The sequence below is a fragment of the Ochotona curzoniae genome, unplaced genomic scaffold, assembly GCF_017591425.1.
Source record: "Ochotona curzoniae isolate NIBS_2020 unplaced genomic scaffold, NIBS_Ocur_1.0 contig_46, whole genome shotgun sequence".
NCBI classification, from domain to species: domain Eukaryota; kingdom Metazoa; phylum Chordata; class Mammalia; order Lagomorpha; family Ochotonidae; genus Ochotona; species Ochotona curzoniae.
The window spans coordinates 5,233,491-5,261,465 of record NW_024466340.1 but is presented as its reverse complement, the minus strand read 5'-3'; the positions used below and the strand labels follow the sequence as shown (position 1 = coordinate 5,261,465).

Here is a 27,975-nt window from a genome sequence, read left to right as displayed (position 1 = left end):
GAGCCCTCAATGTCACACCAGCAGGAATGGCCGGGCCTGTTTATTCACCCCTGCTTTCGTGGGAGCTATTTAAGACGTCTATATTGGGTTTAGTTCAGGTTTTCTTTTCTTTACAGATCTGGTCAGAATGAGTACCAAACTAGCAAGGTGTCATACAGTCATGTAAATAGATTCCAAGGCCTTCCAGAAACCCCTCTCCATACCCCAACAGTGTGCTAATTACAGAGCAGGCAGAGGGTTGACTGCCATGGGTGCCAGCCCCGTGCCAGCTCACATGACAGCCAGAGGGCTGGTGTGGGTGGCCACCCGGGAAAGAACTCAGCAGGCCTCGGGAGGAGGACGTTTATTTTATACATTAATTGTACAGTAATTGAGAAAACGGTTGTCAGGTGGCAGGACGAGGTGGTGGCAGCTAGAATCCGGATGTGCAGCTGGGGACTGCAGGGGAGGGGCCGGCGAGCAGCTCCCCAGGGGGAGGGGTGGGGCAGGGCAGGGGAACTGGGCTGAGAGCAGCTGTTTAGAACAGTTTCACAATAAAAAAGGCTGCTCCCTGTCAGGCTGGGAGCTAAGGCAGCTTCGTTCTTTGTCAGGGTGCCCCCACCCCGGTCCTTCCGTGCACGCCGGAGCGCTGGAGACTGTTAAATTGTATATACAGCTCGGGAGCGTCCACTTTGTTCATTTGCAAGCACAAATGTTCACGCTGAGCCAGAGTTGATGATGCAATTATCACAGTGGCATAGGGATGAGCTGGGCAGCTCTGGACCACCCTGGACAGACGCCTAGCCTGCCCAGAGCCTGTGTCCATCCCTGAATCCGTGTTTGGCAGAAGTGAGGCAAAGGCACCGAGGGGCATACCTCTGCCGTGGCCCCGGGTACAGCGGTCAGCACTTGGGTCCCAGCAGAGCCCCGGGTGCGACATCTCTCTCTCTCTCTCTCTTTCTCTCGGGCAGGTTGTCCCCATCTAGTTCACCTCACCAAGAAGTCCATGTTGTCTCAAGAGCTTGTTAAGTCTTTCAATTTCCTGTTCCTGTGGCAAAAGCAGACAAGGGTTGGACTTTGCCTGTGACAGTCATGTAAGGGTCCAGACCCAGGGACACAGGGCATGGAAAGGTGCCTTCCTTGTGGGCCTCAGCCCACTGGGGGGAGAGACGCCCCTGAGTCTGGAAGCACCAGGAACGTTGTAGCCCAGGGCCCTGCAGCAGCGAACATCCTCCCCAGCTCATCTACCTACCTTCTCCGAGCAGCTGAATTCAAGGTGTTGGACCTTGGCGGCCAGTTGAATATTCATTTGTTTCAACCGTAAGAGTTTCCGTTCGGAACGGGTCTTCACTGAGATGATTATCCCTGAAAAATAATCGAGGGCCTCAGTTACAGCGGTTTTTACATGTTACGCATGTGTGTGGCTGGGAGGAGCACAGAGGGGCAGGCGGCAGGCCCGGGAGGGCCGAGACCAACTGTCACAGGACTGCGCACAACAGTGCTGCAGGCATGGGCAGCAAGGGACACAGCTGCTGGGAGGGACCAGCCTGCGACACCCCTGCTGCAGGAGCCACCTCTTCCATCTCGGAAAGGCTCCCATTCCTGACACATGAAGGAGTGTCCCGAATGAGTCCAGAGCACGATGAAGCCCTGGGTGGAATTGTGGCCTTGTCCGTCTCCGGGGTTTGGCCAGGGCAGAGTGGCCTGCAAAGGCTGCGAGGTGATTGCTGCAGCCGCGGCACAGGCGGCTTTTCACCCCCAGCTGATGGTCACCGTCCCTTGTAGATCCACAGCCGCTGTGCCGTGGAACACCTGCAGCATCGGGGCATTTGAGCATGAGCATCTTGGCCGGAAGCGTGCCCCACATCTAGGCTGTGTTAGTGGGAGTCATTTCTCCCTGGCAACAGACAAGTTGGGAGCACTGCAGACACTCTGCACCTTGCTCCTGCTGATGCACCTGTGACTTTGCTCAAAGGCCAAGGCCTCCTCTGTGGAGCATCTTAGCTGACTATGTCCCTGTTAGATGGGGCCCTCCAGGGGAGGGCTGGTCCAGGGTGGGAGGAGACACCAAATTAAAGACCAGGATGCCCTGGGAGAGCGGCAAGGGCCAACTCCAAGCTGGTCTGGCCCTTACTGCAGATGTCTCAGCAGTCGTGAAAACATGGCTGAGGAGGCTGGAGGCTCGGAGCACACGGCCCGGCTGCAGGCAGAGCCATGGAGGCAGCGCTGGGATGTGAACTCGCACCCCTTCATGTCCCTCAGGGTGTCTGTGACAGGACTGTGTGTGCCCACGCATTCGGGCTCCCCTGCTCCATGACTATGCCACTGCACCTGCGTGCCTACACCCAGCCCCGTGCCCACTCCCAGCCCAAAGCCCCCTCCCGGCAGCTCAGGAGACCAACCGTTGATGATCCGGGCCACCCTCCAGAGCCGGAGCAGAATCAGCAGACCAAGGGCCTCAAACTCGTGTTCCCGGAACAGGAGGACAACGTCAAGAACGAAGGACACCACCACCACGACGGCATCCAGGATTTCAAACTTGTGGTGAAAGAACTCCAGGCGGAAGACAAATATCTTCAAGAAAATTTCCATCATAAAAAAGACCAAGATGGCGACGCTCATGTAGTGGAACACCTAAAGGGACAGAGGCCCCAGTCAGAGCCGGGCCAGGCCTCTGGTCACAGCTGGGGTAGGTCACCCAGGTGTGCTGACGCCAAGTGCACTCCCCGGCTACCAGAGAGAAAATGCATTTGTTTGACAAATTCTGAACTAGCAACACTGGGCGCTGTTCCCAGTGCTAGAAATACAATTGCACCCACTGCAGACAAAGTCCCAGCCCTTTATGTGTTGTTTATAAACAAGCTTTCACCTCCTAGCTCACACCACAAATAACTGCAACAGCCGGGGCTAGGTCAGGCCGAAGCCGGGCCCCCCAGCCAGGCCTTGCATGTGTGCCAAGGACCCCAGCACGTGCACCATCACCTGCTGCTGCCTCACTGGGTCAGAGTGAGCAGGAAGCTGGCATGTGGAGCTGGGAGTTGAACCAAAACTCCAGCGTGGGATGCCAGTACCTAAACCGCTAGGCAAAATGCCCAGGTGCCTGTTCTTTGGAAGAACACCAAGGCAGTATCAGAAATAAAGCACCCACTGGACCCTCAGGCCCAGCAGGCCACCACAAGGAGCTTGTCCTGCAGCTAAGCCCATGGGGTGCACAGACACGGAACCAGAGATGGCCTACACTGTTAGAACATTCCTTCCATGGCACCTCTTCTGGAGCCTGCCTCGGTGAGGGTGGTTGCTGACTGACTCCACGCCAGCCCTCACGGCGTGAGCTAGGACTCCTGGAGCCAGAGAGCAAGGCAAGGATCCAAGGCTGAGTCGCCGGACATAGCCCCGGGATGGGGGTTTGGCATAACAGCTAGCTACTGCTGGGGAGACCTACATGGGAGGGCCTGGGTTTATGTCCCAGCTCCACGCCCCATCCTAGCTTCCTGGGGGTAGCAGGTGGGGGCTCAAGGAGCTGGGGCTCTGCCCCTTGGCCGGGAGGCCCGGACAGAGTTCTAGGCTCTGCTCTCTGGCCCAGCCTTGACTGTTGCAGGCATTTGAGGAGTGAAACAGTGGACGGAAACCAGCTTGGAGAGACTCAGTGACCAAACTTGGGACAACTTGAACATGGAAAAGGATGGCTAGGAGTGAGTATAGCACAATAACTAAATGCATAAGTATGTAGTGAGACACAACACACGTGCACACACAGAAGAACCTTTGTCAAAGAAATTACTGAAGGCAGAAGGAAAGGTGGCGTTGAAGATCACCATTTTCTATTCCTCTCATCTATTCCCTCAGGCAAGGATTATCAATGACAGCAGCTGGGGAAGAGGCTGTTCATATGGCAGGTGATTGGTCACTACAGACGGGGCGCTGCCTGGACAGTGCAGCGAGCAGGCTCCTCCCAGCGCAAGCACGTGGACCAGCGCCCACTAAGCAGAGCCTTCAAGTCCTGTGCCTCCTGAGAATGCCATGTAAGGGACGCCCAGGGCTGGGGTTGTGGCACAGCATGTTAAGTCACTGCTCCCACACTGGCATACTGGCTTGAGGTCTGGAAGGCAGTGGATAATGGCCCAACTCCTTGGGTCCCTGCTGCCCATGTGAGAGACCCAGGTGGAGTTCTCAGTTGCTGGCTTTAGCCTGGCTCAGTCATGGCAATTGCAGCTACCTTGGGCGTGACCCAGGGAATGGAAGGTCTAGCTTTCCTTCATTGTCACTCAGTCTCTCAAATGCAATTTAAAAAAAATAAACAGTTTGGGCCCATTGCCGTGGCCTAGCGGTTAAAGTCCTCGCCTTGAACACGCCGGGATCCCATATGGGCGCTGGTTCTAATCCCAGCAACTCTGCTTCCCATTCAACTCCCTGCTTGTGGCCTGGGAAAGCAGTCACGGATAGCCCAAAGACTTGGGACCTTGCACCCACATGGGAGACCCGGAAGAAGCTCCTGGCTTCGGATCAGCTCATCTCTAGCTGTTGTGACCACTCAGGGAGTAAAGCAGCAGATGGAAGATCTTTCTCCTTCTCTGTAAGCCTGCCTTTCCAGTAAAAATAAATCTTAAAACAAACAAAAGTGCATCAATCTGGGCCTTACCTCTGATCTACAATGGGTAGGGACAAATGGAAGAACCTCGAGAAATAATCGGGTAGATATTGTACGTGGGTTTAGTGGCTGCCTGTGACAACCGCCTCCCTTACAAGCACAGATTCAAGTCTGGCCATTCCACCTCAGACCCAGTTCCTTGCTGATGTGCCTGGGAAGGTAGATTATCACTCCAGTCCTTGGGTCCCTGCTCCGTATGGGGGAAACTTGGGCTTTTGGACTCCAGGCTTCAGCCTGACCCATCCCCTGCTGTGATGGACATCTAGGCCAGAGGGGGTCCCTGAGACGGGGGTAGTCTCGGTGGGCTTTGGCCAACAACCAAACAAGCATGCCCCAGCACCCCCCCCCGCCATGCAGAGGGCAAGCAAAGCAACTCATTTCCCCAGGAGGCCAAAGGGCATGCAGATGGTCACCCCAAAATGAGCAGCAAGCTCCAGCCCAGGTGTCTGGGACCGCACAAGACACCGTGGGTCAGATGGAGGGAGGCTCCAACCTGCAGGAGAAGCTGATTCAGAATTTGGAGTGGAAGATCCTTGGCCCCTGGATGGGCATCCACAGTCACACTGCCCCCGCCCGCCCCTGCTCAGCTCAGGGAAGCACCGATACACTACCCTGGCAGCGTAGTTGTTCTGGTCGGGCTGGATGATCTTCAGGTCCAGAATGAGCTCGGCAAGTACCAGAAGGGCATCCAGGACCACGAGGCAGATGATGATGACCTGTGGGCCAAGGGAGGGAGCAAGAGAGAGCCTTAGGCCTCTGCGGGGCCCTCACCACCCACAGGTACTGGCCTGGAAATGGCCGGGAGGAAATCCCTTAGCAGAGGTGCCAAGGGGCATGTCACTGCTCTCCCACAGAAGCCATCTCTGTCTAGCTCACTCACAGACCCCCAGCTAGCACAGGTTTCTGGTTCCCTACCTCTTCCCTACCCTAGTACCACATCTCAAATTGAAGTGTCACATCCAAGGTGACTGATAACACTTAGAAAACCTTAACTTGCTCCTTTTTGGGAATGGCTAAAATCGAGGTATGCAAGAAGGAACGCTCACAGAGTTGACTGCCATCCAGCCTTGGGGCTCTGTCCTTAGGTTCCTTCAGGGCTGCCAGCAGCCGGGTTGTAACACTGCCCACTACACACAAGGCAACCTCGGTCCAGGCTTGGACACTGCTCTGCCCTCATTTGGGTCCGCTCTCCTATTCAGCAGACCCAGACTTCTGCACTCTAGGCTGCCATTTTGCTGGCAGTGTCTGCCGGTTCAGTTAAGCCTGGTGATCCCAATGTGATAATGTTAACTCAGCAGCTTAATGGGAACTCAAGCTTCTGGCAGCTTCACTTCTCATCCTTGGTTTTATCTGAGCCACACAGCTAGCATGGTTCAAAGCCAAGGCATGGAAATATTAAGAACAAATCTGTGGGCCCAGTGCTGTGGCCTAGCAGCTAAAGTCCTTGCCATGCACGCTCCGGGATCCCACATGGGCACCGGTTCGAATCCTGGCAGCCCCATTTCCCATCCAGCTCCCTGCTTGTGGCCTGGGAAAGCAGTCAAGGATGGCCCAAAGCCTTGAGACCCTGCACCCATGTGGGAGACCTGGAGCAAGCTCCTGGCTCCTGGCTTTGGATCGACTCAGCTCTGGTCACTGGGGCTGCTTGAGAAGTGAACCATCAGATGGAAGATCTTCCTCTCTGTCTCTTCTCCTCTCTGTATATCTGACTTTCCAATAAAAATTTTAAATCTTAAAAAATCCACTCTTCAGTCATAAGAAGGAAGACACGGACAACTGCAGCTATGTCCCTGAACCCAGAAAACATGGTATGAAGGGACAGAAGCCAGATGCAAATGGCCACACACACCATCAGAGCCTCTTCAGTTAAACGTCCAGAACAGGCAAACCCACAGACAAAATGCAGCTGTGCCAGTTGTCCAGAACTCGGGGTCGGGAGGAATGACAGTGACTAACAGACCTTCTTTTGGAGTAAGGAACACGTCCTGGAGTCAGTGCATTCCGTGTCCTACAAGCCTCTACTGAACAAATGCCGGACTCCACACTGGGAGAATCTCACTGGAATTTAAAAATCAGAAACCAGAGGACGTTCATGAACCCAATCCCAGCCTCTGATCCACAGATGCGCTGGTGTGCAAGGCAGGGCCACGCTGAGGAGAACCATGTCACCAGGCCGCCGAACAAGTCAGAGCAACCAGTAGATCCCCATTTTCTGCGTGGTGGAGAGAATGTGCCCAGGGCAGTCTGATGCAGAGCCACGGGCCCAAGGCCATGGCCATGTCCCCTGATGCTACGGGGCCAGGCCGAGCACCCCAGGACACACATAGCAGTGACAGGCTCCCCTGGGCTCTGCACCCCGTTTTCCTGTAGCTGCCCAGGGTCTGGTCTGCCCTTACTGTCTGGGCTGTGCCATCCTGTGTGAAGAGTGACAACAGTCAGCTCGACGTCATGTCACCTGGACCAACTCAAACCCCAGAGAGAGGGACTCCAGAGCCTGCCTGGATGCTGACTCCTGAGCAATCCCCTACCCCAGGTCTCCACCCCAACTCCAATCTAACCCCTCTGCCAGTCACTACATCACCCCTTCCCTCGGCCCTAGAAGCCCTGACAGCCTCTAGGGCCACCACCTCCCCTGCACGCAGGCCACACGCAGTCCTTTCTGTATGCCACCTACTGCCCTTGGCAAAGACCCCTGTGCAAGGAAACCCAGTGTCCTCAGGGTTCCCTCTTCCTCAGCCCTCAGATCTCAGGGGACGGGACGTCCCCTCTTCTCCCAGGCCTCCCTCGGGTCCCCTCTCTTCTGCCCGTGGAGGCAGGTATTTCCATTGCTCTCCAGTGTCCGGGTGATGCGTCCTGTCATTTCAGCTGCTCTGCAGGCCGTCAGATTCCCAGTAGGGCTCGTCACTGCACACAGAGACATCTTACTTCCTAAGTCAGTCAGTCCCTTCCCGAGCAGGGGTGTGTCTGAAGGGGCTGGTCCTGGCTCTGGGTGCCAGCCAGCCCTGAGCTGCCCAAGCAGCTGAGTGAGGAGGTGGGGAACCTCCTGGACTTCTCAGGCAGCTCAAAGAAACAGGCTCCTCCTTTCCATTCCTGAAATGAAGGGTTTGGGATTTCAACCCCAACAACTTAATACCACGTTTCCTCCTGCTGTCACGGCTGGGGAGAGATGAGCCCAGCCGGGGGCAGCTGGGGCGGAGGCATGCTTTGTTTAAGCCACAAGAGAATGGAAAAAAAAAAAAAAAGACCAAAATACACATTGTTTTTTACTTTACCCTGGAACCAAATCAGCAACAAGGGAGGCAAGGGCTCCCGTCTGCTCCCAGAAGGTCATGGGCTCTTGTAGGGAGCTGGCCTCTTTAGGCCGAGGCAGACACTGTCTTTGGGACCCAGACCGACCCCAGCTGTGTCCTTCCTGAATGTCACCAGACATCTTGACTTCCCAGGAATCAAAACATGCTCCCTGACACCTGCCTGGCAGCCCAGGGCACAGGTGTGGGGTTCAGCAGGGATGCTCAGCTTCTGCCTGCGTTTGTCTTTCAAGGTGACAGGCCACACGCTGTCCCATGTGGGAAGCCGAGTCCCCTTCACTCCGCTTCCAAGGCCATAGCTGCCTCTCCTGTGCTGCCCAGAGCAGCACCTGTTAGTCTGCAGCCGTAAGGCTGCTTCTGGACACCTTGAGAGGCCCCTTGGGTCAGGCTGGGGACCTGCTGCATCCTGCCTCCCTCCAGGGTTCACCTTTGAACTGACCCTGTGTGTAATAGAACATTACACTGTAACCATTTCCAGGTGGGCAAAAAAGTTGAGTGACATCAAGGGCCTGCAGTCCTTGTTCCAGAACATTCTCACCATCCCAAGTGGAAATCTGGCACCAAGGAAGTCACTTCCCACACCTGCCTGATTCCCTCCCTCCCTCCAGCCGAGGCACCCCCTGGCCCGCCTGCAGCTGCCATGGACATTGGATATCTAGAACTGGATCGCACGACGTGGCCCTTTAGTGCCTGGTTCACTGGTCAGTGAGGGTCAAGGCTATGTCCCCATCAGTGCTGAAGTATCCCCCACTGTGTAGTGCAGCCCCCCCATTCTGCTGACCCTTGATGGGCCCTTCACCCTTCACTCACTCCTGGTTAGGATTTTCTGCCCTGACAACACGGGCCTTGCTCATGGCACGTGACAGGTGTGTGTGATCTATGCCAGTGGCATGAACAAGGCCCCAGCGGAGACGGTGCCCAGCTGGGGCCAGCCTCGTGACTTGCACCCCTCCTCCTCCCTTCCCCCATGCCCCTCCTCCTCCAGGGCACCTTGGCCCCACCCACCTGAAACCTGTGGGAACTGAAGAGCTTCCTCAGCCAGCTCCTGACGTCCAGAGGGGGCCGGGGCGCTGGGCTGGGGGCGGCCTCGGGGTCAGCAGTGGGGGCAGCAGTGGGGGCAGCAGTGCCCTCTTCGCCCGAGGCTGGTGTAGCAGGCGGCTGCTCCTCATCCTCGTCTTCCTCATTCTCCCACTTCTTGTAGTTAATGTTCCACGAGTGGTAGTCGTCCCCGACCACGGTGAAGTGCCTCAGGAACTTGCTCATCCTCTCGGCAGGGGTCACCTTGACCCTGCGGCTGACCGCCTGTGGGGAGGGGTTTGGGGGAACACACGGGGACCCCGGAGCGTCACAGGCGGGCCTGGGTCCCTGAGAGAGCAGGGCCCAGGCCGGGTAGGGCTGCTGGGACGCTGGGGACCGTGAGGTCACGGTGGTTTCTTATGCTTTTATTTTTGGAAGCCCCAGTCTCTGTGTTGGTGAGGCAACAGGAAACCCCAGGCCCCCCACTAAGGCCTGTCTCTGTGGTCTGGTTGGCAGCAGCCAACGGAGTCACTCAGATGGCCCAGTCACAGACACCCACGACAGGCCCCGTGGGCAGACACCGGAAGAGCCGCCCCCATCACACCTGAGAGCCAGAGGGGAGAGTGAGCAGCTGGGGCGGGGGAGGAGAAAGGCAAAAGTAAAAGTACCCGGAGTTCCACAGGGACAGCATGAGAGCCACCCCCCTTGCCTCTGGGCTCCACAAGTCAGGTCCAACAGGCAGGTGGCACAGGAGTGGGCAGAGATGATCTCAAAGGAAGAACAAACAGTCCAACTCGGGCCCCAACCACTCTACCAGACACGAAGCACATGAACAGTGAAGCAGCAAAGCCTGAGCACGTAGGGAAGATGGTTGGCTGAACAGAAGTGCGCCAACAGACCACGTCCCTGTGGGGCAGTGGAGCAGATGGGCGGCTGCTCCGACCCAGCGGAGAAAGCGAGGGAGGCCAGGACATCTGGCTTTCCCGACAGGAAAGAGAAAACGTGATCCCTCCCTTACACGGCACAAAGGATACACTTCAGATGCACCAATGTGTACAAGCATATTGTAAGAAAATCTTTTTAAGCCAGAAAACAAAACACAGGCAGCATCTGTGACCGTCACCTGGGGGAGGACTGCTTAGACAATACACATGACAGATCTGAGAGCATTGAGGTCGACAGCTTTCTGGGACACACACACATACACACTCCTACAACCCCACAAAGCTGTTAGATACTGCCGACAGAGTAAATATTGACCATGTACTTACCAAAGACATAGTGTCTTGAATAGATGCTAAGCTACCTTACATATGGAAGAGAAAACACCATAGCAAACTGAGCGAAGGGCCCGGTGTGATGGCTCAACGGCTGAGTCCGCACCGTGCAAACACTGGGATCCTATGTGGGTGCCAGTTTGTGTCCTGGCTGCTCCACTTCCCTTCCAACTTCCTGCTTGTGGCCTAGGAAGGCAGTGGAGGACGGCCCAAGCTTTGAGACGTTGCCCGCGCATGGGAGGCCTGGGAAAGACTCCGGACCCCTGGCTTCAGATAGGCTCAGTTCTTACTGCTGTGGTCATTTGGGGAGTGAACCAGTGGATGGAATATCTGTCTGTCCTTCTCTCTGTAAATCTGCCTTCCCAATAAAAATAAAGGATTTTTAAAGAAGAAACAGGTAGGGTGGGTAAGAAAAAAAAAAATGGCAAAGATGCTCAACCCCACCAGGGCTCAGGACAGTGACGTCACCACGTTGTACTTTTCACCCCCGAAGCTGGCGAAGGTGCGTGACATCACATGTAGGTGAGGGAAGCCACAGGGTGTTTCCAGCAGATGCCAACCCCCAGAGTGGCAGTGAGTTGGCATCATCCTGTCACACTGCAACCGCGTGTCTCTCTCTTGATGGACCAGTGATCATGCCCAGGCTGGCACCAGAGAGAAATCTGCCCACATGTGCTCAGGTGGGTGACAGGTTCGAAAATATTCTCTACCAATATCCACCTAAATGGCAGGAGAAGGCAGGACGAATCTTCGTCTGATGGACCCCAGACAGTGACGTAACGAACAAGCAACATCTCTGTACGTCACAAATGGCATGGTAAGTCCCTGCTCCACAGCTCTGAATAGCAGAGCGCATTCCTTCCTTCAAGTGCCTCTCCCTTGGCTCTGGACGCCATACCCCTGCCTCTGCTCAGTGTTGCCTCCTGTCAGTGTCCCCTGTTGGACCTCCGAGGGAATTCCCAGGGCTTGGGCCCTGAGCACCTGCCTACTGCCATGCAGTCCTACCAGGATCTCAGCAGGTGGCTTTAAAATCCATCTCTACACTGCGGTCTCCTCCAGTCCCACACCCAACCTGAACTCCACCCGGAACAACACCCTCTGGAATTTCCCAGCTGTGCCACAGCCAGCACAGCCAAGCCAGGTCACTTTCTTCCCCCATCTCAGGCTGCACTGCAGAAGGCCCTGCCCTTCCCAAGGCCACACTCTGCACGTTCACTGGAGAATTGCTTTCTGAAATCTACATGAGCGGCCCGCACTGTGGGACAGTGGGTTGAGCCACCCCTGCAAGGCTGGCATCCCATCGTGGAGTGCTGATTCTTCAAGTCCTGACAATCCACTCCCTGCTGATGTGCCTGGGAAAGCAGCAGAAGACGGCCCACATGCTTGGTCTCCTGAAACTGCCTGAGAGACCCGGAAGAAGCTCCTGGCTCCAAATCAGCTCAGCCACTGGGGGAGTGAACCAGTGGGTGGAAGATCTTTCTCTCTGTCTCTCCTTCTCTCTGAAAATCTTTCAAATAAATAAAAAATTTGATGAACATGTGCAGAGCAAAACTTAATGAGGCAGGGGCAAAATACATTTTTCAGGAAAACGAGAGTTCTTGGGGCTAAGGGCTGAAAAACGACCAGAGATGACAGAGCAAGGGCTAAAGGCGCACACTCCTAACAGCCAGCATAGAGCATCTCCTTGCACTCCCATTGAAGCCAAAGCACTCAGGAGAAACTCTTACAGGCAGTCCTAATCCAGCCTTGTAGCAAAGGTTCATCCCCAAAACCTTGAAATCATCAGGCTGATCAACAAGAAAATTAACTGCCTTACAGCAAAACTCAGCTCTCTCATAGGGAAGACAATAAAACATACTAAACAACAGAATGTGTAATAATAGATAAGCAAACAAGAAAAATAACCAGACTGGGGCTGCCACTTGTGGCACAGTGGGTTAGCACTGTGCTTGCAAGGCTGATATCTCACACAAGTTGGTTCAAGTCCCAGCTGCTCTGTTTCTAGTCCAGCTTCCGGCTCACATGCCTGGGACAGCATGAGAAGATGGTACAGGTCGCTGGGCCCCTGCACCCACGTGGGAGACTGGGAAGAAGCTCCTGGTTTTGGCCTGGCCCAGCCTTCGTCATTGCAGTCATTTGGTGGGGGTGAACCCATGGATGGAAGATCTGTCTTTCTTACTCTCTCTATAACTCTGCCTTTGAAAGAAAAACACATCTTTTTTTTTTTTTTTTAAGCCAGCTAACAGAAGATTCAGAATGCACATAGATTAAAAAAAAAAAAAAACTGAACTAGAAAGTTTTGAATCTTGGCATTACAAATATTCCTCGAAGACTTCAAGGAACATAATAAGGAAACAAACTATCTAACTGGGGCTCAGTTGGCCCCTTTCAACAGCAGCACCGTCTAAGTCAGGGCTTGCAGGGAGATCAGCCAATCAGCAGGTGGAACTCAGCAGGCAGACCAGACTCCACAGGTCCTGACCCTCTGCCTTCCTCTTTTCCGAGGTGCCTGTAAGTTTCTAGAGAACCTCACTCTTTCATAAGCCTCCCTTGCACCTCAGCATTTTCCTGTTCTGTTCCCCTAGAGAAAAGTGCCCGGCTCTACATGGGCTGTGAGGCAGGGTTGTGGGGGGTTGTGGGGTGTGGAAGGCGTGGGGCAGCAGGCACCTGACTGCTCAGGGTCCCCTTGGGGTGTGGGTCCCATGAGATCTTGACAGATACTAAGAGAGCCAAGGAGCAGTCACCTCCTGGCCGCACCTGCTGTGCCCCGGGATCCTCTCCGACTCCCCAATCCCTTCCACCCTTCACTTCCTCTTCTGCCACCAGCCCTGTCCTTTCCCGACACTCTCCTGTAGCCCCTGTGGGCTTCCTGGGCCCGCACAGTGAGCCTGTGATGGCCTCCTGCCTCACCCCTGCAACCCTCCACACGACACACGTGGCCCTGTGGGACCTGTCCTTCTCCGCTTCTCCAGGGCTGCTGCCCACACCCCCACCACCCTGGCTGCCCTGAGTTCCCATGATGCTCCATGCTCTTCTGCCAAGCCCCCAACCTGGCATGCTCTCCTCACCTTCAGCCACGTCTGAAGTCTCAACCCAGATGTCATATCCCCAAAGAGGACCTCCTAATTCCTAATGTCGTCAGACCCCTCCCAGCTTTGTCATCTGTCTCCGTTTCTCTCTTTTATTTATTTATTTTTGAGAGGCAAAGAGAGATTTACTCCTTCAATACCCATAGCAGCCACCGATGGGCCAGGCTGAAGCCAAGAGCCTGGGACTCCACTCAAGTGTCCACATGGACGGCTGGGACCCAAGCACTCGGTCCATCACCAGCTGTCTCTCCTGGGTGAACACGGGCAGCCAATCTGGGATGCAGGTACCCCATGGGGCTGGAGAACCTTCACACCCAGTGCAGGCTTCCTTCTCACAAGTTCCACTCTCCTTCCAGAACCTGCCTCACAGTTGCTAACTAGAAACCATGAGGAAGCCGTTTCCACACTGCTCCTTGCTCCTGAAGGATGGATGATATGTGTGTTCCCCAGAGCACCTGTGATCCCTTCCTGGCGGCAGAACCCCCACCCCCACAGCCCTGGCGCACCTGTCGGCTGGGGGCGTCCCAGTTCTCCACCTCCCACACAGGGCCATGGTTTCCCCCTGAAAACCCCTGGCCCAGGGGACAAGAGCCACCCGTGCGCTTTCTCTGGGAGCCTTGGGGTGCTTGGTGGCGTCAGAGTAAGCGGCTGAGCCAAGCAACCACGCGAGGGGCAACTTTCAGTCATTTGGGATGAAAATATTTGTGGCACCCAGCAGAGCAGAAAACAACTCTGGTTTTAAGTCAAGAGGCTGTCACGCCATACACAGGAAAGTTCCAGAAAGGGACAAACTCATCCCCCTCAGCCCCTCCCAGCCTGTCTTCTCACGGAAAGACTGACTCGGGGGGGCGCTTCACAAGTGCCCTGCCCCATCAGGCCCCCTAAACCCCGTAACCTTGACAGCCTCTCTCTGGCTGCCTTGCTCCCCAGAAAGCTGGAGACTCCAACCAGGAGCTTGGCCTGGGGACAGGCCTCTCCTCAGGGCCCAGCGCACCTGCATCCCCAAAGCCTTTGTCCCATACAGGCTCCAGCCCAGTGACCAAGATCCCAACCCAAATAGAGCCCATTCTGGTCTTTTTCCCCCAACGTGTTCCCCTCACCCATCCCTGGTCTTGTTGATTTCACTTGTCCCTGTGTTCCCGGCACGGACACCGCCAAGTCTTGCTCCACACAACCACCAGGTCCCCCTTCTCCAAGGCCAACATGGCTGCGTCCAGCTCTCCACTTACCCCTGCCTCAGGGCAAAGTCAAATCCATCTCAGTTTCCCCAGACCCTGGTCTCCCCTCAGACATGCCCTCCTGGGTCCCAGGGACCCTCAGGTCTACCAGGGTCCCCATCCCCTCAGATTTTACATTGTGTATATGTGAGTATAGGTGGGCTTTCTTGTGCCCCTTCACAGCCGGGAGACAGACAGTCCTCACCCTGCTGGCCCTGCACCCAGGACAGCACCCAGTCAATGCTGAATAAACATTAATGACAAAACCGCAGGGACTGCCCCTTGCCTTTCCCATGGACAGGATTCCCAGCGGAACAGTGGCCACTTGGAAGGGAGGGTCCCTGGGTGGGAGAAAGACCAAGTCCTGGCCAGCAACCAGCTTTGCAGGCTCTGGGACTGCCAGGGTCTGTGGAGAGGGGCAGGGTCCTGAGTCATGGTCATCCAGAAAAAGAACTTTTTAAGAAATCTGGGAGATTCCCTACTCCAAGGGTATCGAGTTGCCACTTCCTGTTCCCTTCCAGAGCCATGATGCCTCAACATCAAGGCCCAACAGTGACTGGCACCTATTTATGCTTTCCCAATGCAGCCCACAGCCTAGGGGCTCCCCGAGGGGGCCATTTCTCCTCAGAAGTTGAACCCACTGTTGACCTCCACCCTAGGAGTTGCTGTCTGCCTTGGAGAATGTTCTAGAACACACCAGGTAGACAGTGACCATCTGCCGAGAGGGTGCCGTGGGTTGAATCAGAGCCCACCTCCAACCTACATCCACCTGGAAGCCACGAGGGCCACGTGGCCAAACAGTGAGTTACACAGCTTGAAGTGTAGTCTTTCTGTGGTCAGGAATGACAGATGGGCCCACCCCTGCCGTAGCTCCCCACGTCTCTAGCAATCCCAAGAAGTAGGGACAGAGCTTGCTCCCCACTCCACAGGGAGTCAAGTCCACTTGCCCAGTGCACAGTGCATCACCAGTCAGCAGTAGGTGACAAGATGTAGGACACTCCCACAGGTACCCTGGTGGCCCTGTTATCAGGTAGACTATAGCATGCAACAAAAGTAAGGTTTTGTTTTTATTTTATATACTTATTTTGTTTAATTGAAAGGTAGAGAAGGTAGGATAGAGAGAAGAAAAAAAAAAGAGAGAGATTTTCCATTCACTGGTTCACTTCCCAAATAGCTGGAACTGGACTGGATTGAAACCAGAAGCTGGGAGCTCCACCCTGGCCTGCCATGTAAGTGGCAGGGTCCCAAGTACTTGGGCCACCTTCTGCTGACTTCCCAGGAACAGTGGCAGAGAGCTGAGTAAAAAGCAGATTGGCCAGGACCTAAATCGATGCTCCAATGTGGAATGCTGGCATTGCAGGTGGCAGCTTAACCCACTGAACCAAAATGCTAGACCCTTTTATTAAAAAAAAAAAAAAAAAAAAGTTTAGGGTTCAGTGAGGCAGTCTAGTAGCTAAAGTCCTCTCCTTGCATACCAAGATCAAGATCCCATTTGGGTGCCGGTTCATGTCCCAGAGGCCCCACTTCCCATCCAGCTCCCTGCATGTAGTCTGGGGAGGTAGTAGAGGACAGCCCAAAGCCTTGGGACCTGAACCCACATGGGAGACCTAGAGGAGGCTCCCGGATTCAAATTGGCTCAGCTCCACCCATTGCAGCCACTTGAGGAATGAATCAGTGGATGGAAGATCTTCATCTCTGTCTCTCCTCCTCTCTGTATATCTGACTTTCCAGTAAAAATAAATAAATCTTAAAAAAAAAAAAAAGAGTTTAGGCCCTGGTTAAATCCTCATGTTGCAAGTGCCAGGACTCCACATGGGCACTGGTTCATGTCCTAGCTGCCCCGCTTCTCATCCAGTTCCCTGCTTGTGGCCTGGGAAAGCAGTAGAGGATGGCTTGTGACCCTGCACCTGCATGGGAGACCCAGAAGAAGCTCCTGGTTCCTGGCGGCCACTTAGGGAGTGAACCAACAGACGGAAGATCTTTCTGTCTTCCCTTCTGTCAGTAAATCTGATCTGCCTGTCCAATAAAAACAACTAAATCTTTTTTTTAAAAAAAAATGCTTATTTGCATCTACTTGAAAGGTAGAATGACAAAGAGAAAAGGAGGAAGTGACACATACATACGCAGAGAGAGAAACAGAGATCCTGCATCTACGTGCTCATTTCCCAAACGCCTGCAACATCCGGGTCTCCCATGTGGGTGGCAGGGGCCCAAGCACTTGGGCCGTCACCTGATGTTTCGCAAGATGCGTGAGCAGGGAGCTGAGGCAGTACCGTGACGGCACTGCGATGTGGGACACAATCCACTAACTGTTTTTTCAAATAAACAAAGAAATCTTTTAAAAAATCAGAGGTCTAGCACAGTATAAAGCAGCCAAAGTCCTCACCTTCCACACACTAGGATCCCATATGTGCACTGGTTTGTGTCCAAACACTCTCACTTCCCATCCAGCTCCCTGCTTGTGGTCTGGGAAAGCAGTCAAGGACGGCCCAAGGCCTTGGGACCCTGCACCCGCGTGGGAGACCCGGAAGAGGCTCCTGGCTTCTGGCTTTGATCTGGCTCAGCATCTGCCACAGCACTCACTTGGGGAATGAATCATCAGGGGGAAGATCTTCCTCTCTGTCTCTCCTCTTCTCTGTATATCTGACTTTCCAATAAAAATAGATAATTTTTTTTTTTTTTTAAATCAGAGGCAGATGTTATGGCACAACAGGCTACACTACCACTTGGGACACCCACCATCTCCTATCAGAATACCTGGTTATTCCAGGCTTCCAACCTGGCTTCCTGCTAGTGCTTCTGGGGGACAGCAGAGGGCATACTGCACCGCCCCCCTCCGCTGGACCCCTGTGCCTGGAGCCCTGCCACCCACATCAGAGAGACACACCAATTTCTAGGGTCCTGGCTGGAGCCTGGCCCAGCTCCTGCTGCTGCAGACATGTAGGGAGTATTAGCGGATACAAATACCCATCTCTCTCAAGCCTTTCAAGTGCATTTTGGTGGGGTTGTTGGGGGTGGGGTGGGGGGGTGCAGGAGGCAGTTTTCCTCTTGGTCTTGCACACAGGCAACTGAGGACTTGTGCCCGCAGCTCCCGATCCAGGAGTATGAGACACACCCAGACAGGGGCAAAGGAGGCTTCTCCAGTCCTGGTCTTCCTCCCCCGCCACCCCCCTCTGCCCCGAGCTGACCTGCCCATCACTGCACCCTTGATCAGTCACCTACTTCTCCCACCCTCTGCCTCTGCCCTAAGCCAAGCCACCCCCAACCTGCAGGATGTCCCAGCTCCTCCCACCTCACCCCTATGATTCTGCATTCTTTATCAGTGGCCAGCGGAGCCCCACCCCCATATAGGAGAGTGCTTGGGGTACAGGGGTTCCCTGTTGGCATCTGTCCCTCAGGCCCACATTGTGGGAATAAACATGGAGCACCGGGCCTCTGGGGACAGCCTGCACCACATAAAGGAAACCAAGCTGGGCCCGGGATGGTAGCCTAGTGGCTAAATCCTTGCCTTGCATGCATCGGGATTCCATGGGCACAGGTTCCTGTCCCAGCTGCTCCACTTCCCTTCCAGTTCCCTGTTTGTGATCTGGGAAAGTCTTGGAACCCTGAATCCATGAGGGAGACCCAGAAGAAGCTCCTGCTGGCTCTTGGCTTCAGATTGGCTCTGTTCTGGCTGTTGCTCTCTGTCTCTCCTCTCTGTAAGTTTGCCTTTCCAAGAAAAATAAATAAATCTTAAAAAAAAAAAAAAAAAAAAGAGGAGTGGTGGGTGCCAATGAGCCTGGAGAAGGTTCCACAGGTCTGGTCCCAACTGTGCTGAAGGATGCCAGCATGTGCAAGCAGCCTGACCTCATGCGATGGGGCATGGGCAACTTTTGTTTGTTTGCTTGTTTTATATATTTATTTATTTTCTTTGGAAAGGCAGGTTTACGGAGAGAAGGAGAGACAGAAAGGAAGATTTTCCATCTACTGGTTCACTCCCCAAATGGCGGCAATGGTTGGAGCTCAGTTGATCTGAAACTAGGAGCCAGGAGCTTCCTCCAGGTCTCCCATGCAGGGTCCCGAGGACTTGGCCCATTCTCCACTGCCTTCCGAGGCCATAAGCAGAGAGCAGGACCAGAAGATCAGCTGAACCTGAACCTGTGCCCATATGGGATATTGGTATACTTGCAGTGGGAAGGTTAGCCAACTGAGCCTTTACACCAGTCCCTATAAGTCTTTAAAATAAATAAATCAATCTTGAAAAAAAAAAAAAGAACAAAGCCCCAGCCATCTGGCAGAGGCCCAGGCCTGTGCTGTGTGCTGTAGCCCTCCTGTCTTTCCCAGTCGCCTTGCCCCATTGGCTGTGTCAGGTAGCCACTCGGCCTGCCTGCTGTCCAGGCAGCCTCCACCCCAGGGGCCTCTGCCGAATCAGCTCCCTCAGTCTGGGAAGAGCCTTGCAGTTCACCAGCCACTGAAGGTTTATTTATTTGACAGTTGATGTTACGCAGAGAATAAGAGACAGATCTCCTCCATCCACTGGTTCACTCCCCATAAAGGGTGCAGCCAGGCCAGTCTAAAGCCAGGAGTTCCTGAATGCAGGGGCCTAAGCACTTGGGCCATCTTCTGCTGCTCCCCCAGGCACATGAGCAGGGATCGGAAGTAGAGCAGCCCCGGCCACGGGCCTTTTCCTCCTTCAGGGCCCCTTTGACCGAGCCGGCCCAGGCACACACCCCCGTGAAGTCACATGTATCTGTTTGTGTGACCACACACCCACCAGGCGCAGACTGAGCAGGTTAAGTTCATGCCACAGCTTCCCTATACACACCCCCAGGACGTAGGGGTGGCAGGCTTGGTGGAGGGGTGGCACGGGCAGACAGCCGACGCCCCCATGGCCTCTCCCCTTCCCCGGGGGGTTTTCATGTTCTGAGGAATGGCTATTTTTAAAATCAGGGAAGTCTCTAAATAAGCGTGGCCGCTTTTCCTTCTCTAGGGCGGGGAGGAAGTTCGAGGGTCACAAAAACAAGTAGTCCAGCAAGCTTGGGTGGGCGTGGGCTGGGGGGGACCCAGGGGCTTGATGGGCAGCCCAGCGACCCCACAGCTGTACTCCCCAACTTTCCTGGAGGTTTGGGACCCCTCTTGTCAGAAGCTACACACGTGCCGGCTGCATGAGTGAGCCCAGGGCAGTGTGAGCGTTGTGGCCATCCCTCCCTGTTCTCCAAGCTCAGTGTGCAGGCCCCTTGCTAGTCCACTGCACAGAGAGGTCAGGCAACCTGCCGCAGGTCACACAGGCAACAAGAAGCAGAGTGGGGAACCCAAGGCTGCCGGCTACATGGCTTTCCAGACCCATTGAGGGGCTGAGTCTGAAAGACACAGGTCGCTTCCCATCTGCCCTGGGAAGGGAGAAGACAACTGGACGAGCCCAAGTCGGTCCCACATCTACAGCTCCAGTCAGCAGAACCGCGGCAGAAACTGGGCTGTGTTCCAAAAGCTCAGAGGGAAAAAAGAGAAAGTTCTCCAGCTACAAATGGGGTGGCACCACTGAGAGCTGCTTGGAGCAGAAGGGCCATGTGGCTAGCCGTACAGGACCTCCAGCTATGAGGGTGCAAGGGGGCTGGGGAGGCATGGCCCAAGTGAGGGAGCCGCTCCTCGCAGCCCAGACGCAGAAAGATGGAAAGGCCAGGAGGAACTCAGAGAGGAGTAGGGCCCATGGCCAGCTGAGCACTCATCATCAGAAATGGGGTCTGCAAGTCAGGACAGCACAGAGCTAAGTATCCACCCCCCCTTCACCCCAGTTTCTCCTCCAATATTGTGGCTCTCCCTGCAGACGACAGAAACAGGACAGCCAAATCCATTCTGCCAACTTTGTAACCCATGGTGGGTTGGCCAGGGGTCAAGGTCAAAGAGTTGCCATGGGAGCCATCAGACCCGCATGGATACCCTCACCCCACCTCACCTGCTATCAGTCACCGCAGCAACCGGAACTCAATCCCACACCTCTCTAGCAAAAGCTTGAGCTGAAGACAGCACTGACCTGCCAGGGGGTCCCCAACATTCAAGGGGTCCCCCCCCACTGAGACAGCCCACAGTAGTCACCATCACCAGCTCTCCTCTCCCCAGGCTGCACACGGCAGCCACACAACTGAGCCGGGATTGAGCATACTGATGTCAAAGCACATACTGACATTTTTCACCATCCACACCTTCGTCACCAGCTCAGTGACAGCCTCACACCGAGGGACCTTGGTGTCCCCCTCCACAGTGTCACATTATCAGTTACCCAGCTTTTGCTGGTGTCTAACCACCCAGCACATCCGGCACGCAAAGACCTCAGTGTGGGTTCTCGCTCTTCCCTGCTAGGGGTCATCTCCTGCCCCACAGGACCAGGACCAGGCTGCGACACCAGTGCTTTCCTTGTCTGGAGTCATGGGGTCTGATTTTGCCCAAGGGCAGGTGACAAGGGCTGAGTGAATCCCCCTGCTGTGCACATGCACTAGGGGAGCTGGCCTCCCACTTAGCCGCCACCAGGAGCTTCCATGTGCTTCTGTGAATCGTCTGCCTCACTGAACAGGCAAATGAAGTCAAGATGTCAATGGTCTTTCTTCTTTGATGCCAATTTCTTGCTCCCCAAGTCTAGGACTTACGGAGCTGGAGGTTGATGTGGTCACCACTACCACCAGCATTAACATCGTCATCCCAGACTCCCACTGACTTCCCGCTGCCTTCTTGCACTCTGTCCCTTCCCCTCAGTTTGTCCCTGTCCTGAACCGTTAGCCCTGTGCTACACAGCTCAACGCCACCATGCTCGAGGCCCACATCAGCCACCCAGAGGGAACCCCAAGCTTCCTCCATACCCTGTGTGCTCCTCACCCCATGCCCAAGATCAAGGTCAACGTTGATCCAAGTCTCCGGGACAGCTGCACGACACCAAAAGGCCAAGCGTCCATTCCAGAGTCAGGCCAGGGTGTAATCCCCTTCCTGTTATTTGTAAGCCCTTGACCTTGAGCAAGTGGCTATTCTTTCTCTGCGGTTTAAGGCTTGAAAAGCAGTGACAGAATTAGACATAATTTCCTTCTACGGATTCATTTCCCCAAGTGGACAATAACCAAGGCTGGGCCAGGCCAAGCCAGGAGCTTGGAACCCTCTCTCAGGGTCTCCTATGTGGGTGGAAGGAAGCCACGTGTTGGAGCCATCATGTGCTGTCTGCTCATGTGTCTTAGCAGGAAGCTGGATTGGAAGCAGAGGCATCAGGGTTCCTGAGACTCAGACATGGGATGACTCAGGTGTCTCTGGTGGCAACTTCACCTGCTCACCACAACGCCCAACTCCCCAAGTTTCTTGACTTGTTAAACAGAGGCCTGAATGGGGCCAGTATTTGCCTAGATTTGAGACCACCGTGTCCCCACATCCTTCCTGCCACCCTTCAGGAGTGGTGAGACACTTTCTTGTCTTCCAGACAAGGACCAGGGCCCAGGAGGCCACAATAATGCAGAGCTGGCAGGCCACCTGCAGGTCCCGCAAACTCTAACACGGTTCATCTTCGTGACTTTAGATACCTCAGATACAGACTGGGCCTTGCACAGTGGGTCAAGTCGTTGCCACTCAGGGTACCTGCAGCCCACATAAGGTAGACTAAGTCCACTTACTCCACTTCCACACAGCGTTCTTCCAAATGTAGCACCAAATGGCCCAAGCACTTGGGTCTCTGTCACCCACGTGGGAAACCCAGATGGAGTTCCTGGTTGCTGGCTTTGGTCTGGTCCAGCCCTGGTTATTCTGTGCACTCAGGGAGCAAACCAGCAGATGGTTTTGTGCCTTCCCGATACATAAAAACAGGACCCCGTGTCATGGCACAGGAGGTTAAGCGATAGTTTGTGATGTCAGAACCCCATATGAAAGCAAGTTCAAGTCCTGGCTGCTCCACCTCCAATCTGGCTCTCTGCTGATATGCCTAGGAGAGCAGGTGTGGAAGAAAGCCCAAGTGCCTGCCACAGAGGAGAGCCGGATGGAGTTCCAGGCTCCAACTCTGGTTGCCACAGCCTTTGCAAAGCAAACAGCAGATGGAAGTTCTCCCTCTTCCCGCCACATGGACACATCTTCAATACTTCAGCACAGCAGAGCTCCCAATGTTTCTTGCTATCTGGCTTGAGACACCACACAGAATGATTCAGAGGTCGCCTGACCTCAGCTTTTACCTTTTCATCCCAGGCGGCCATGATCTTGCTGCCTCTGGATCTGGAAAATAAAGAAAACATCTGTCCAGCTCGGTCCAGCTCCATCCTCTGGCCATCTGCCCTGTGAGCTTCCAGTGTGTGCAAGTAGCACGTGGCCCCACTTATGTCCCCCACAGGGACAGACTTCCTGGGCACTGACCCACAAGAACTGAAAGGGGGCAACGAGCTGCCATAGCCTTCAACCCAATGGGGAAGCAGCCCTTGGGGTTGAGGAAGGGTGTGCACCCAGCACTGCCGATCCAGACCACGGGATGGACCACAGCAGGAGTGAAGATGAACACCCACACGGCCCCTGAAGTGCTAGGCTGGGGGATGTAGCCAGTCAGCCAGGATTACACCTGTGCCATGCCCAGGACAGCCAGATCTAAGGGAGGTGAGTGGTTGCCAGGCACTCAGAAGGGGAGAAGGGTTGAGTGTCTGCCGAATGAGCATGGTGTTGAGAAGACCGTGCTGCAGGGGCAGGTGTTTGGCCAAGCAGCTAAGCTGCTGGTTAAGACGCCCACGTTCCACATCACAATGCTGAATGTCATGTGTGGCTCCCACCTGGAGCTTCCCGCTAGTGCCCAGGCTGGGAGCCTGCAGCGAGGGCCTACAAGACGGGGTTCATGCCCCCCTGTGTGGGACACGCACATGCCACCGCAAGCGCTCAGGGAGGGCACTGGCGGATAGAAGAGTTCTCTGTCTCTCCCTGTCACTCTGCCTTTCAAATACATCAACCTTTAAAAATAAAATAGTTAATTTGGAGGCAAGAGTTTGTCCTGGCAATTACGATTCTGCTTGGGCGTACTTGCGTTTGCGCCCTGGGTGAGCGCCTGACCCCAGCTTTGTGCTCACACCGATGCTGGGAGGTGACAGGTGATAGGTGTTCAGTGTTTGGGTCCCTGACACCAAACAGGGAAGCCTGATGTGAGGTCCCAGTTGCTAGCACCTGCCTGGCTTAGCCCCAAGCAATGGAGGAGGTCCATTTCTCTCAACATAAACACAACATTCGCTCAAGTGGTTAGGTATACTGTGGGACTTCCATTCCAGTTAAGAGAGAGATGGACACACACATTATGGGGTTGGGGTTGGCTTTGACATACAGCACACAATATCAAAGTCCACCCATGGGGTCTACTCAGGTCAACACACGCATACGCGCGGGACTTTGCATAGCTGTGGGTCCTATGGTGGTCAGGGAAAACACGGGTGGGCAGTGTGGATGGCATAATGCTATCCATAGAGCAGGCACCCAAGTGCTCTGTAGTACATGGCCTGGCTCTGTCCAGTGGCTATATTGGGGCCCAAAGGTGGCTTGTTTGGATGTGGGGGTGGAGTGGGTGGGTTGGGTATTTTCCTTCTCTTTGCTTCTGGAAACTTTCAACTTAACCGTGACCATGTTGACTTCTAAAAATTCTTTTTAACCTAGGTGACACGTGCAAGCGGACAGGTGCAAGCAGTAAAAGGCTAAAAGGCGCCAAGTGCCCCCTTGGCCCCACCCCTCCTCTATGTCCTTGTGGGCTACAGGGAGCACCTTCGTAGCTGTCTCCCATCCTCACATTTCTCCTTCCATAAATGTGAGCCCGCACACTGCTCTAGGCTTCTGGGGGAGATGGTCAGAATGACACACTCTGACTCCAAATGCCGCGTGTTACATCTCTGTGAGGTCACCTGCTCCCTGGAGGCAGTTGGGGGTCATCCAATGGTCCTAATGCAAATCAGAAGAGGCTCAGTGGGAGGATCAGGAGGCATGAGCATGGCAGCAGAGGGCAAAGTCAGAGAGACCCCCAAGATGTGAGCCATGTAGCTGCAAGAGGCCCTAAGCCAGGAGATGTGTAGCCTCTGCCAGCCAGCCAAGACAAACCCTTGGGTTGTCCCCAGAATCCCTGGGAGCAATCCAGTCAAGGACCATGCCTGGATGGAGACTGACCTTGGACTTCCAGCCCAAGCGCTGGGTTGTTTCCAGTACCCAAGGCTGTAACCACATGAGGGAGTGCAGGAGTCCTAGCAACCACAGGTTTAGCTCCGTGAAAGGTGAACACCAAAGCTGCCTTCCCCATCCGCCCCTGACTTAACCAACCCAGTATGCCTCACGTTACTGTTATAATCAGAAAACCCTGAAGTATTACCATGCTGGAAAAAACATGCATAAAATCTTAAACACACACACGCACGCACAGTTGCACGGGAGTTCCCGGTCCTCCCCAATGGTACAGCACTCAGGGCGCACGGGACTTCCAAAGAGCTTCTTGCTGGTTGATTGACAGAGCAGCTTCTGCAGGCAGCAGACCTGCTGGGTGTGCTCCCCGGATGGCCCCCTGGGGCCCTCGCCCTGCTTGCGCAAGGTGGGCTCAAGTGGAACCATCACCAAAAGGGAACGTGAAAGGGAGAAGCAAGGTGACCCGGAGAGTCCCTTCCTCCCGCGAGGCAGGAAACAGGGCCTGCACTTCCACGCACACGACCGTACCTTCAAAGTGGCCACACCCTGGACTCGCACTCCTCCCTCGGGAACCCGGGCACAACGATACCACGAATGGTACAGATGACTGCACTCACAGCTGAGCTGGGTCCAAGCAAGTGGAGGACAGAGGCTGCTGCTAAGGCCTGTGTGCACGCCAAGGTAGGCGTGGACGGGCAGGAAGGATGCGGTGAAGAAAGGAGAAACGGACCAGGAGGTTGCTCTCTGTGCTGCTCGAGGCAGGCAGCGCCCTCTGCACCCTTGGACACCAGGCCACCATGTTGGGCTCTGGGTAACACAGAAGTAAAGACAAGGGTTAGGACCCTGGTGAGCTGACGTCGCTGCCAAAGAGCTGAGCAGGAGGCCAAGGAAATACCTGGCCAGGATCACACACTCCCAGGCTGCAGTGCTGGGAAGAAGCAAAAACAGGGAACCGGCGCCGTGGCATCGTTGGTAAAGCTGCCACCTACCCCGCCAGCCTCCCACATGGGCACTGGTCCAAGTTCTGACTGCTCCACTTCCCATCCAGCCCCCTGCTACTGTGCCTGGGAAAGGAGTGAAGGATGGCCCAAATGCCTGGGGCCTTGCAGCCACGTGGGACATCCAGAATAAATTTCTGACTTGGGACCAGCTCAGCTCTGGCTGTTGCTGCCACTTAGGGAGTGAACCAGCAGCTCGAAGATCTCTCTCTCTCTCTAACTCTGCCTTTCAAATAAATAAATCTTTGGCGGGGGGCGGGGGAAGGGGGCGGGGGGAGGGGTGCAATGGGAATAGGAAAAGAAACCAGAGCAGTACACCTGGGAGCAGGTGCGGGCAGCTCCGCCAGGCGGTGAGGTCAGGGGTGAATGTTCCTGGCATTTCAAGCGGCCGAGTCACAGCGGACCCTGGGGTTGAGCATTCCTGGGACACGGACCACGTACCCAGGCATCACAGCTCCAGGAGGCTATGCCCGGCGGTGCAGCACTGACCCTGTGGGGGTGACAGAGCCTGGACTTGACATCTCAGGGAGGGGAGACATAAAGGGGCGCCCAGATCTGGGATACCCTGAGGGGTAGACCCTGCCAGCCCGGGAGGACTCCAAGGGGGCTGAGGAAGGCCTGTAGCATGGTAGCTCCTGACTTGCAGGCCTACAGGACAGGGCCAAGCAGCCTGGGCTACCCCTCTCCTGGCCAGGCCAGTGTAGATCAAAGGTTTCAGAGCTGTAGAGAAGTTCTGGGATTGTGCAAGGTTGTTCAGCAGGGGAGCTGAGGAGAAGTTGCTAACCCTGGCTGGCTCTAACTCAACAAGTGTCCAGGTGCTGGCTGTGCGGAGAGGCAGATCTGAGAGCCCTGAACCTATGCATGGCCCGGAGGGGTGGAGGTGGAGGGGGCTCTGCTCGGGCTTGGCCCCAGGCACTACACTAGCCTCAGCTCCCCCACCCCCACCCCCGAAGCTGGCATTGAGCTCCACAGGATAGAGAAGTAGCCCAGGGAGTGGGAGGCACTGTGGTCACGCTATGCAGGAGCCCCTCACCGGCACCCAGCAGAGGCGCCAGGGCCAGGCCAAGGGGCTGCCGGAGGGGTTCCTGGGAGGAAAGTGCCACCCTTAGTCCTGGAATTTCCTCCAGTCCCCAGACTGCTCCTCAGTTCCTACCTGCCCCTTGAGTTCCTCAGCGTCCCCTCTCCAGGTATCTGCAGGGGTCCCCAGTGCCGCCTGCCCTCACCTCACTCCTGTGGTCTCGCTGTGTGAGCCAGGGGTCACACAGAGCTGGCTGTCAGAGCTGCCTCAATCTCCTATGGCTACGACACGAGGCGACTGGCCTGGCCCCTCTTACTCCCAGCTCCGCCACCTGTAGGAGGAAGACAGCCCCTACTTCACTTGCTGCCGGTGGCCCGGGGAAGCGAAGCCACAGCAGAGACTTAACCTGCAACTGCCCATGGTGAGATGAGGCGAGGGCTTTCTGCCTGGGAAGTGTGGCTCTGAGAGGACCCTGTTTTCAGGGGAGACTCCAGGGGACCAAGGTCCCCACCCCAGCGAGGCTGGGCCACATTGGGCTGCCCTAGAGTCCCAGCAGTTGGGACAGGGATCCTGCTGGGACCTGGCAGCCCTTGGAGGCTGAGGCTGGGGGCTTGGAGAGGGGGCGTGCCACCCCAGGGCCCGGAGAACTTACCCTGCGCCCTCCTTGCCTGTGGCCACTGCAGCGACTGAGAGACAGCACCGCCCACCTGCCCGCCCCTTCCTCCTGGCTCCTCCTCAAGTGCCTCACTGCCTCCGGTCCCAGCTCCCGCCAATCTCCCTGCTTGTCTCCGCGCCCCTCCTGCTCTGCAGGCTTGGGCCTCCTGCTGGACAAAGGTCCCACCCGTGGGAGGGACTGAGAATCCTGGCCCGGGGAGCCCTAGTGGAGGGGTGGGAAGAGGGAGCCACTTCCTGTCTTCGTGGAGCCGTCATTCCCCACACTCTAGTCCCCAGCACCCTGCTCTGAGACCTTTCGCCTGGGTGGAGGGGTAACTTGTCCCCAGGCCTGAATGTCCCGAGGGGGGTGTCCACTCTGCAAGCTCTTCAGAACCTGCAGGCAGAGAGCGGTGTCCCATGGGACCCCAGGCCCTGGCCCTGCCTGCTTCCTCCTTGGACACTACCTCTGCCCCTGAACTTCTTGCACATGCCCTGCTTCTGGTGGGGTGGGAGTACCGAGTGACCACACACCTAGCCTGGTGTTACTGCCCAGCTGCCCACTTCCCTCCAGCATGTGGCCTTCTGACTTCCGTGGAGAAGGACCTCTGTGGTCACGGGGAACCCACCTGGGTAACCTGGGCT

General features: G+C 55.5%; 1 protein-coding gene across 2 annotated transcripts; it reads right to left on the bottom strand.

The window, feature by feature from the left end:
• Window positions 1-79: 79 nt before the first annotated feature.
• HVCN1 (hydrogen voltage gated channel 1) lies at window positions 80-27,364 on the bottom strand. 2 transcript variants are annotated; one of them, XM_040987007.1, is made up of 7 exons: window positions 27,332-27,364; window positions 22,707-22,746; window positions 8,941-9,237; window positions 5,239-5,343; window positions 2,382-2,613; window positions 1,232-1,344; window positions 80-1,027 (listed from the first exon to the last, which is right to left on the bottom strand). In XM_040987007.1, the coding sequence occupies exons 2-7, from the start codon at window positions 22,725-22,727 to the stop codon at window positions 962-964; spliced, it is 834 nt and encodes a 277-aa protein (XP_040842941.1). In that variant the 5' UTR covers window positions 22,728-22,746; window positions 27,332-27,364; the 3' UTR covers window positions 80-961. The 2 variants fall into 2 exon arrangements, with proteins under 2 accessions (XP_040842941.1, XP_040842942.1); XM_040987008.1 differs by lacking the exon at window positions 22,707-22,746 and having other exon boundaries at window positions 27,332-27,351.
• Between the last annotated feature and the right edge of the window lie 611 nt (window positions 27,365-27,975).